Genomic DNA, 12,574 nt, shown 5'->3' on the forward strand with positions numbered 1-12,574 from the left:
TCCTTCTGCCTGTTGCTCTGAAGTTCAAGGAGAGACATGGAAAACTCAGGAAGTTGTGAACTCACAGAGGCTTTCCTCTTATGTTTTTGTTCCTGTTGTGCTCAACAGAAGAGAAGAATTCAGGAAATTTCATTAGAAGGCAGCTGAGCTCACCAACGACTGGCACAGGTCAGAGTAAGCTGGGAATTCTAGGTGGGCAAGATGTGTCTCTGTGTCTGGAGGTTGCATATGGATTCCACATGGGTCTGTGTGTTTTTTGTTTGTGTAATGTGGTTATATGCATGTTTTCTTCATGAATTTTGTCTGCGTGTGTGAGATATATACATCTCTCTCTATATATATATAGGCACATATGAGAGAGAGATGTAAATGACTCACAATCTGATTTTTTTCTTTTCTGACTCAGAGCACACAGCACCAAATAAGCCTGTATTAAGAAGTGCAGAGCATTTCAGAATGTGATTTGGGGTCTCCTAATCAATCCTTTAATCTTCAGTATTTTCCACACTCTACTTTTGTAACTCCCACATTTTCCTCCTCATAATTAAATACATGAGATTATAGAGTCTGAAGAGAGATGGTTGTGCTCCTGAATCTAAAGTAGATGCTTCCTGAATTTACCCATAACCAGCATAGGGAGAGGGCTTGAAATCTCTCCTCAGTGATATGGATGTGTGTGATCTTGAGTTTTGTTTGTGGATTATATTTGTGTGTGAGTCCAGATGTTTAGACTGTGTCGTGTGTGTGTGTTTGTACGTGTATTTGATGATTTTTTTTTAATTTCCAGTTAGTGTATATGTGGTGGTTCCTGTGAGTGAATGGGGCCCAAGTGCCTCACTCACTGATAACCTCTGCCTATGTTGGGTGCAAGTCAATGGGGGCTGGAACATCTCCTCCTGGAATGAGTGAGTACATGTGTGGCCATGTGTGTTGCTCAACTATGAAGAGGCGTGTGTGTGTAGTGGTGTGTTTCTTGTATGATTTTTGTGCAGTGTGTGACTTGTGTGTTTTTGTTTGTATGTGTGCTTGTATAGTTCAGTCTAGATTCATACAATGGACATTTGATTTAGATATGTTGCTGGATGTTTTACGTTTGTGTTGTACTGTGCACGTGTTTGTATTTATGTGTGGTGCGTGGTGGATTAATTCTGTGTTGTGTGTCCAATCTGTGGTATTATTTATTATTTGCATTTATATGAGTGTGTGGATAAATAAACCACACACTTACCATCTCTTACTCAGGGCTGATATAGGGCACAGGTGGCAAGAAATCACAGGTCAGTCATTTAAATGCACGTGTATGTGTGTATTTCTTGGATGTGTTTTAGGGTCTTCTGGTTGGTCCCTATGAAGACTCATATATTTCCTTAACTAACTTTCAAAAGTGGCTATATTTCTGTATTGAGCAGGCAGGTTCAGGTGCATTTCCACCACTGGGCAGGTGTCATGCACTAGTAGATATGAACTCAGTGTCTGTAGTACATCTGACACGGCACCAATCCTCAATCTGGGCCCTTATGTGTTTTTGTGACTTTGGGAAGTGACTTCATCTCTCTGAGGTTCAGATACCTCACCGGCAAAGGAGGGTAACTATTCCTACTGCACAATGCTATTTTGAGGATTAAATGAGGCATGCATACAAACCATTCAGCACCATGTCTGGCACATAATAGGTGCTCAGTAAAAAGGAGACATTTTTATTATCTTTCCCCAAACCCATTGTTTGTGTCATGGAGGTTCCTTATTTCACCACCATTTGGGGCAGAACAGGTAGAAGTCAGAGGAAACTGGCTCCCCACAAAGGATCCCTCTCACTCTTCAAAGTCACACATTACAGCCTTTCCATGGCTTATGTCCCAGCAGCCTCCTTCACAAGGTTCTGCCCGAATCAAGATGTCTGGTTGGTTCTGTCAACACAAATAATCCATTATCAATCTGTAAATCAAAATCGGGGTGAGTTTATTATGAGCCGAGTTTGAAGACTATAATCCTGGGTCTTCCTTTCCCAAGGGAAGAAGGACACCAAAGAAGTGGGGTGTACAGAGCAGTTATATGCTGTCTTGGAACAAAGAGCATACAGCACATATGATAAGCATGTCCCTTTTACAATAGACAGGAGATTGCTTTGTTGGCACAGTAGGTGAGTTGTCACAAGGTGAGCACAGCAGGTCAGTAATTAATCCTTAGTTTTTGGGAAGAGATTCTTATCCTTAAGGGAATGCTGATATAGGGAAAGATACATCCTTATCTTTAAGGGCATCATTCTTGTCTTTGGGACATCTTAAATATTTAAAGCATACGTACAATGCATGTTCAACAGGCCATGTCAGGCCCTTTTGGAACAACAAGTTCAGGTTGAATTAGTTTTAAAGCGAATGGCTTCTTCATATACTCCAATCTATCCTACTGATTTTCAATTCTTTATCAGTTCCAGGCCTCTTGTTTTCCTCTTGTTGCTTGGTTAGGACTGACACAGCATGTGTCAGTGAGCAGCTGGCCGCCCCATAAGGGTCAGTTAGTGTCCTCATTGGTGGCCATGAATTGAGATAACTAGTGCCCCTGAACAAGTTTCCGGTCCCTGAGGAGGACTTGCTGTCCTGTTCCTATACTTGAGTGAGAATGTCAGCCTGGATTCCCTCTTCTAGGGTATGTGGTTGGTAAACCTTACCTCTAACTTTACTCCAAAAGAAACGTTACATCTGGAATTCAACATCGAAGAGTTGAATGACTGCCAGTTGGTCATTTATCTCTTTCATCTGGTATTTTTTTTACATCTATGAAATGAAGACCATAATATTGCCTTATGTACCATACAGTCTCTAAATATATATTTATTATTTGAAGTTAAAGCATGTAACCCCTTGTAAATTGTGTGATGTATCCATATGATTGGTGACTCTTTCTGACAAAGGTACCTGACATCATATGGCATGTTTCCTTATTCCAACTAATGAAGGGAGTGCTTTCTATGTAGTGTGGTTAAGAGATGGATTCTGGTTAGATATATAGAGAATTTCACCTATTTCATTTATGAGTAATGTATCTTTCCACATTTAAATAATGTATTTTTATTTCTCATAATTAAAATGGGTAGAGTAATATTTATTAGTGGAATTATTCTCTCCAAATCTGTCATCTTGGGTCTTTCATGTGGGCACAGCTGTGAGTGATGAGTAGAACTTGGTGCTGAGTTATCAAGGCTTGCCTAGGATGCTCAGAAAGTAGAGTAACTGATGAGCGAATGCAACCAAATTTTGAGGGAGTGGTGAGGATCCAGAATGAGAAGTGGCTGTATATACACAAATATCACTCTCACATAGTCCCTAGTAAGAATGAGAGCTGACTTTTTAACAATGACAACAATAAAAGGTTGAAGGAAATCAGAAGTGGCTTGATTAGTAAAGTGAAAAAAACAACAAAAATATGTGCCAACCTGAAATACTACATCGGCAAATATATCCGCCAAAATTGAAAGTAAGATAAAGATATTTACAGAGAATCAAAAACCAAAAATAAAAATTGCCTGCAGACCTATACTAGCAGAAACACCAGGGGAATTCTTTAGGCAGAAGGAAAATTATTATTAGAAGAACTTGAAAATTTACAAAGAAATGAAGGATTATAGACATACTCATAATATTGGTAAACGTAAAAAAAAATTGACTGAACTAAAAAATACCAATAATAAAAATACCTTAGGGGATTATCTAGACAATCCTAACGTCACACTTCTGTGAAAATAAATTTGGAAACTCAGTTGAATTAGATAATTTCCTAGGGGGAAACAAATTACCAAAATTGATTCCTTATGATATAGAAAGTCTAAACAAAAATTTCTGTAGAATAATTGGACAAAGCAAAACTACTCCATAAAATAGAATCAAACCCACATCATTTCATGGGGAAAGCTATTAATGGTCAAAGATCTGATAGTCTAATGCTGCATGAATTGTACCAGAACATCGAAAATAAAGGAAAACATCTTAATTTGTTTTATGGATGAAACAAATATAATATTGACGCGTAAACATGAGAAAGAAGTATGAAAATAAAATTTAAAGTACTTATGACTATTCTTCTCGCAAACACATTCAATAAAATATCAGAAAATAGAATCCAACACCACAATAATAAAATAATACCTATAATCAAATGGGATATTTCCAGGAATTTGAACTTAGTTATATTAGGAAACCTCTAATATAACACATCAAATTAATAAATTGTACGTTAAAAATCATATGAATTTCTCCATAGATGCTGAAAATATCTCAAAAGAATTAGCTAAAACTCAAGAAAAAAAGAATTGCTAGATCCTCTTTAAATAAGATACTTATATTACATGACATACATAATATAGATAAATATTTTTTACAGTTTATAATGTTACATTATGTATATTATTATACATAATAAGACATATTTATATATATCATATCCATTTCATGTAAAATATGTATTACACTTTGCATATTATTATTCATAATAAAATCTATAGTTATACAGTGTATGATATATATATATGTAGTTATACAGTATACAAGTATGTAAGATACAAGAGTATCTTACTTAGTGGGGAATCATTAGACATATTCCCTTTAAGATCAGGATCAAAACCAGAATTCTCACTAAATAACGTTGTGAAAATATTAGCCAATGTAAACAGATTAATGACAGTAATTAATTCATAATAATTGGATAATAAGAAGTACAATCTTCTGAAGATTTTATGCATACTTTAAAAACAGTAGGACATTCTGAAAGCAGAAGTTGTATGGAGTTACTGTAACTGCACAGTTTGTTGAAGAGAATTGAAGTAGTTGTCAGGAGTTAGACATTTGTCAATCACACCTCATTTCCCCCGATCTTTGTTCACAAATGCACACCTCGACAGAGGAAACTCCCCTTTCACCCTTTCCTGCCTTTTTAGAATTCAGTCTGAACATGAAATAGGTTACACCTAAACAGACCAGCCATTTCCTATTCCTTTTCCAAAAATGTACCGTTGTGTGTCATCTTCATAGTTAAATCTATTTGTGTTCAATACCCTGGTTTTGTGTTCCTGTGATGTAATCTGATCTACAGCATCTCTCTCATAACTTGCAACATTCCCACAGTACAATTTCTGTCTTAAAATGAGGTTTTCCTTTACTACCTTCTTTAGACCCTCAGTGTTAGATTCTGTGTGTTGTACCTTACTGAGTAAACATATTACCTAGACTCAGCCCAACGTTATTATTTAGTTTTCCTGCAAAAATATTGGTGTTCTGCCTTTGAATTCAAGCTCTTGCCCTGCTCCATTGGGATAAGTCTCCAGGTGTGAAATATTTCAGAGTCTTTTTTTTTGTTTTTAACTCCTATAACCCCAGTCATTATGCCACATTGGGCATGGTATTTGGACCAGGATGCCAACTGTTTTCCTGAATTCTCATGAGAGATTGAAACATCTTAATAGGCCATTCCTATTGCAGAGGAGTCTCTGCTACATTGAGGTTGCCTCTCCAACCTGTCAATAACTATCCCCAGCCCTCTGGTCCTTCTTTACCCCCCTTATCTTGTCTTATTTGAGTAAATTTCCTTCAAATCTCCAGATTAGGAATCTAAACTTCTAAAGAATATTCTTCCATAAAATGTTAATAACTAAAGTCAATTATTTCACACCAGTCCATACTCTAAAGCAATTGATATATTATATTTGATAATTTTACCTCTTACATTATTATTCACCAGGTAACAATATCTGTGAATTGATATAGAATGATCTCCAGGATACACTGTTAACAAAAGAAAGCAATGTGTCCAAGAGTATCTGTAACATGCTACCTTTTGTGTAAAAATGAAAGAGAAATAAGAAAATATACTTGATCTGCTCATTTGAGCAAAAAGGAACACAGGAAGAACTCAGAAACTAATGAGTTTGTTTTTCTAAAAAGGCTACATGGGGATGTGTGGGAAGGATGTGGAGATGGGTGTACCTGCTTGTATATTTTGACCAGGTTATCTTTTACATGCTCAAAAATAGATAAATCAAATGAATGGAAAACAAACAAACAAAAAGAATGAAAGCAAAAGAAAATGGGCCAGCCCTGTGGCCTAATGGTTAAGTTTGCATGCTCTGCTCTGGCAGCCAATGTTCAATTCCCTGGTATGGAACTATACCACTTTTCTGTCAGTGGTCATGCTGAGAAGGGGGCTCACATACAAAAAGAGGAAGATTGGCAATGAATCTTAGCTCAGGGAGAATCTTCCTCAGAAAAAAACAAACAAACAAACAAAAAGCAAAAGAAATGAACTTAACTGTATTAAAAAAAATAACATGATTAGACAGGAGAAATTAAAATAACCCACATAATTCTTGAAAAGATAATTTGTCTATATCCCCTCACAATAAAGAAAAAAACTATAAAAAATATTGAGTTGCATGTAGTAACTTTGTCATTCACAGTGATATGGGTTCAAGATTCTGAAACTGCTTACCCCATGTTCTAGGATTCTGTGAATAAGTAAAAATATTGTTTAAGAAGGGAATGACTCCTCATTATCAAGGGAAGGTGTTACAGACATGGAAAAGGATAGACTGGAAACAACTCTGTGTTGTCAAACTGGAATTGGAGATGTCAGTTTGAACTCACAGTTTTTAATACATACGTAAATAAGTTGACATTTATGTATTGTATATCAATATTTATTCTATATTTTCATTGCCCATTCTTTTTTCCTTATTCCCAACCCACTTCCTATGAGTAACCCTTTCTGCTAGTTTCTTGGTTTCTTGTTTATACCTTCTGCATACACACACACACACACACACACACACACACACAAGTATGTGTACGCATGGAAGCCTTGTAAGCAATGAAAATACCTAACAAACTTTCCCTCTAAATACCATTCTTACCTAAAAGGAACACAAATACCCAAATTGCTTCAAATAATGCCCGATTCCAGGGCCAGGGCCAGGAAATAGAAAGATGATCTGGGAAAGTTTTGCTGACCCTGCAAGGAAGGAAATGGTCAACAAATTATGGGGACACAGGAGCCTGCTCAAAGGGACCCACAAATGCTTAATCTTAAATAAATTGGGTTTCAAAAAGAATAACAACAGACAAACAAACACACAGAAAAACAGGATCAATTCTTGGTTACTAGAGGGTAGGGGGAGAGCAGGGCAAAAGAGGGAAAGGAGCACATATGTATGGTGATGCATGAAATCAGACTATTGGTGGTGATCATGATGCAGTTAACACATAATCTGAAATATAGTAATGTACACCTGAAATTTATACAATGTTATAAACCTATTTGACCTCAATAAAATCATTAACGAAAAGAATCACAACCCTAAAGGATTATGACTCAGATATTAAAAGGGAATCTGTGAAACCATAATGATATAAATAAATTAATAAAACAAGTAAATGGTAAAGAAGGGAAATTTCTCTCTTACAGAGAACTGTTACATGTAGAATGATTGATGGAATGAGAAAAATCACCTTTTGGCAATCACAATTACAATGATTGTTTCAGGCAAGAATCACTTGATTCTTATTAAGTGTGATGTTATATATAGTGGTTGAAATTTTAAAGAGGAATGGTGTGTATATATAACTGCAAAATATCTTCCCAAGCTATCTTTATTAGTTTCAAAAATAAAAATAGTACCTTTATAGTAGAGAAAGCTGGTAGGCACCACCTTAATTAATTGACCAAGATTAAAACCCCAAGTAATTGGAAAAATTGGTATCAGCTGCCTTCTGATAAGGTGCACTGTGGTGTACCTGCCAAAAATCTATGGCTGAATCTGAGATAGATGCCTACCTACATAATAATAAGGGAAACATGCTTAAATGTTCATTTTAGGGGGATCTGGATGAAACGTATATGAGATTTTTTTGGTATAATTTTTTACTTTTCTATAAGTCTTAAATGATTTCAAAATAAAAAGTTAAAAAAATCCTTTGTCCATAATTACTCAATAAGAGAGAATAGAATATCCTACATATCTTTCTCTAAATTTAAAATTGGCATCAGGCAGACAATTGGGATCTTCCAAAATATTCTCCTTGTAGCCCCTGTCAGAGACAGAATATGAACTGCTGAGCCATGGGCAAGGCACAGGAAAGTAATTCTATAAAATCTTAGCCCTGATCTTTAAGAGTTATAGTCTCTATAATGAAACTGTAGAGGCAAATTGACACCAAGAAAAGGAGCATGTCTGTAGAACAAAATGTATCGGCATATTTGCCATCCACAAATTGGCTCACAAATGTGTCACTAGAAAACGTTATCTATACCAATGAGCGCTAGATAGTCTCCGTTTGCCCCTCCAGTCCATTCTCCAGCCTTCTCTAGGCTGTTATCTCCCAGAGTCTGATCTTTATGGACTGCACCAACTGGGCTCCCTGGTTCTTTGGATTTGGCCAACGGAAACACAAGCAAGAGGTTGAAAGGCAGAAGAAGAGAGAGGTTGGGGCATTTATTCTCCTGTTTTCCTCCCTACAGCACCATGGGTTGACAGTCTCTGTCTGAAGTTCATGTCCAGAGGTCCTCTCCAACCCTTACATGTCTCACCAGTAAACCACTTCCTCCCCTTGCACCTGTTTCGCATTGCTGCTGGCCCTGGGTACCTCACTATCCCTTAGTAGTTTCCCTTAAACTGGCCAAGACCTTTGTAAATAAGCCATTATTACATCTCTTTAAAAAAAATCCTTCATCCAAGCTGGAATCATGCCAATGAAAAGGGTATACATAGCATCAGAGACTCCATCCCCTCAGACTCCAGTCCCCCCGTGTCCTGGACATGAAGCTCCCCAAAGGGCAGCAAGAACTTGGCTAATTAGCCTAATGTGACTCCTCCATGACCCAGAAGCCTGGGACCATTGTTTCTGTCCTCTTGCTGGTAATTAAAACATTATCTTTTTGCTCATTGCTCTAGAGTTGGTTAAGGAACTTGAAAATCTGTAGAAGTTCTAAGGCCACAGATATATCTTCTATCTGTCTGGTTACTGACTCTCCTGAAGAGAAGCTGAGGATTTGGGCAACAATCTGGGGAAGAATGATTCCGAGGTCACCAACAATGAGCACAGATCAGAGGAAGCTGTAAATCTGAACTTGGGATGGACCTGGTGTGTGCTTGTGGGTTTGTGTATGAGTATCTCTGTGTTCATGGGTGTGTGTGTGTGTGTGTGCGCGCTTGTTTTCCTCTTGTTTGAGTGTTACACCATGGATATGTGCTATGAATCTGACTCACAGCCTGTTTCTTTACCTGAGTTAGACTCAATATGGGCTCTGTTTTAGTGCGTGTAGGCCAAGTTATCAACCTCCTAACATGTGAGTTAGGGACTCCTGATTCATGCCTGTGATCTTAAATATTTGTCTTCTGTTGATATTATGCGACATTTCCCACCCTGGGCAGGAATCACGGCTGAGCAGAGGAGAGCTCAGGATTAGGAATGAGATTGTTGTCTCCGCTCCTGGAGAAGAAGATGCCTTACCTCATCAAAAAACCCAGGTTAGAAAGAGCTGAAATCTCTGCTCAGAAGTGTGTTAGTGTATGTGCAACCTCTGTTTGTGGATGGCACACTCATATGTGTCTTGTTTCTTTTCTCTATGTATATGTTACCATGTGTATGTTACTACGTGCGTGAGTTGGTGATGGTTTAATGATGTGCCTTTTTGATAGGCTTCACTGCCCCATGCTGACCCCCTTCCCGGGGAAGCATGTAGTCAGAAGGACCTGAAGCATGCTTCTTAGTAATGGGAGTGTGTGTGCTGCTTGTTGTGGTGTGTGGCTGCGTATGAATGTGTGTTTCCTGTGAGATTTTTGTGTTGTGTGTGGTCTTGTGTGTTTTTGGTGATATGTGTGTATAGTGATGAGTTATGTATATGTTGTGAGTTGAATATGTGTCAAGTGACCAGGTGTGTCATGTGTCAGGTGTGTTGATGTGCATTATGAGTGTGTTTGTGGGTGAATGGTACAACATTTTGTGTTGTGTGTCTTGCTTTCTTTATGATTTGTATGTATGACTGAGTTATTTATGACTGGTATGTATGTATATGCGTGTTGGTAAACTGAAATACACATCAGATATCCTTCCCTTAGGATGAGAACAGGTCATGGGTGACTTGAATTCCCCCATCAGCAGTGTGTTTGTGTGTGTGTATGTATGATTTTTACGTGATTTGGGGGCTTATTTCCCCAAATGACTCAAATATTTCCTTCAGTATCTTCTTCTGGAGCACTGTTGACTGAGATAACCAAAGCTCCAAACTCTCTGTTTCTGAAATGGATCTGCTATGATTTTCATATACCTGACAGTAACTGAGTCACTCAGAGTGTTTTAACTCCACTTAATATCCCAGGCAAAGACAAATTAGCATCATGATGCATGAAGTTAGAGTGCAGAACCCCCACCAAATGGCAATGAGAATTTGGGAAAATCACTTAACTTCTTGGTCTCAGTTTTTAATCTATATAATGGAAGGAAGTAAACTTAAATGACAATCAATGTGAGAATCTTTTGTCAAGTGGAAAATAGATCAATATAAATGAAAGGAAATAGCTAGGCAGGGAATGAAGATCTTCAACTATTTTGGCTTCACGGAAGCTGTAAATCAACAGAGGGTGTCTGGCACTCCTAACCAAAAATACCAGAAGTTTCCATATGTAATGGTTGAGAGCGTGGGATCTGATCACACAAACATATTAGCTAGAACTGCACAAAGTAGTCAATATGTTATCCTTTTTAGCCTACAGAAAATGACAATGTTATATACACACATATATATGTATGATTTATGTCATTTCTGTTTCTATTTTCAAAGAGCTAAAATAGGTGAAAAAACATTCATTCTTAGTGCAGCTGGGAGGACTTTTTATTTTTTTTTAATCTGAGAATGTAAGGCTGATGTGTGGATTTAATTAGGAGTTATAGGTAAAGTTCTTAGCCTAGTTCCAAGTGTTCACCAAAACATTCACCATTCTTACAAAAGATAGCTTGTGGACTATTCTGGTTTCGGAGGTATTCCAGCATCAAGTGGCTTTAAATGACCACCCACTTCTCGAGTGACCATGAATTTACTGCCATAGGTCAATGGGACCTGGTCAGATTCATAAGATGAGTGTGATAACACTCCAACGACACTGCCTCAGCCCTGGGGTCTCACGTTACTTTAAGGCAGAAACAACTGATACCAGTTTGCTGAGGCTCATCTATTTCTGCCACAGTGAATTATTATGATTTGGCTCTGTCTTGGTGTAGTGAATTATCCCTCTATGCTCATCAAGTTCTACACTCACAGAGGGAAAGAACTCTGTCTTTCTTGTTCACTGCTGAAATTTTAGTCCTTAGTAGGAGTTCATTTCAATAAATAATGGTTGAATAAAATCATGAACACTCTCTTGCTTCTGTACAATGTGGTCTCATAGCCTACTGTTGGATGTGATGGTTTACAGGAGTCAGACTGGGATAGCATGAAGATGCACACATCCACAAGTATGGGAAATTAATGAGTCTATTTAAAAATTCATTGTTTTCCCATAGAATTACAGTATGAGATGTGATGGACCTGATAATATTTTCTAAATCCCTGATATTCCCAAACATCCTTCATCCACAGCATACAGAAGGGCACTATGAGGCCTGAGAACAAGAGCAGCGTGTCTGAGTTCCTCCTCCTTGGGCTCCCCTTCTCACTGGAGTATCAGGGCTTGTGCTTCACCTTGTTCTTGGGAATGCACCTGACCACAGTGCTGGGGAATCTGCTCATCATCTTGCTCATCAGGCTGGACTCTCACCTCCACACTCCCATGTACTTCTTCCTCAGCCACTTGGCCTTCTCTGACATTTCCCTTTCATCTGTCGTGGTTCCAAAGATGCTCATGAACATGCAGACTCAGCAACAATCCATCTCCTATGTGGGGTGCATATCTCAGATGTGTTTTTTCTTAGTTTTTGCTTGTCTTGACAATTTCCTTCTTGCAGTGATGGCATATGACAGGTATGTGGCCATCTGTCAGCCACTCCACTACACAACTGTTATGAGTCAGGGGCTGTATGTCTCCTTAGTAGCTGGATCCTGGTTATTCTGTTGTGCACATGCTCTGTTGCACACCCTTCTCTTGGTCCGACTGTCCTTTTGTGCTGACAATACCATCCCAAATTTCTACTGTGACCTCACTGTGCTCCTGAAGATGAGCTGCTCAGACATCTCCCTCAATGAGCTGGTCATCTTCACTGAAGGAGGAATGCTTTTCTTTTTGCCTTTGAGTAGCATCTTGGGGTCATACATCCGGATAGGCTCCACTGTCTTGAGGGTCCCATCCATCAAGAGATTCTTTAAAGTTTTTTCTACCTGTGGCTCCCATCTCTTTGTGGTGTCTTTATACTATGGGACACTTGCAGGTGTTTACTTTTTCTCCTCATCATGGGGGTCCAATGACAAAGACATAATTGCTTCAGTCATGTATGTGGTAGTTACCCCCATGCTGAACCCCTTTATCTATAGCCTGAGGAACAGAGATATAAAACAGGCCCTAGAAATATTTATCAATAGGGCTAACTTCTTTAAGTGA

General features: G+C 38.2%; 1 protein-coding gene across 1 annotated transcript; it reads left to right on the forward strand.

Moving 5' to 3' along the window:
• The first annotated feature begins 11,635 nt into the window (after positions 1-11,635).
• On the forward strand, positions 11,636-12,574 carry OR1J49B (olfactory receptor family 1 subfamily J member 49B). The gene is given in 1 exon segment (NM_001391868.1): positions 11,636-12,574. A coding segment is annotated over 1 exon segment (939 nt).

This window comes from Equus caballus, chromosome 25, assembly GCF_041296265.1.
Source record: "Equus caballus isolate H_3958 breed thoroughbred chromosome 25, TB-T2T, whole genome shotgun sequence".
NCBI lineage: Eukaryota > Metazoa > Chordata > Mammalia > Perissodactyla > Equidae > Equus > Equus caballus.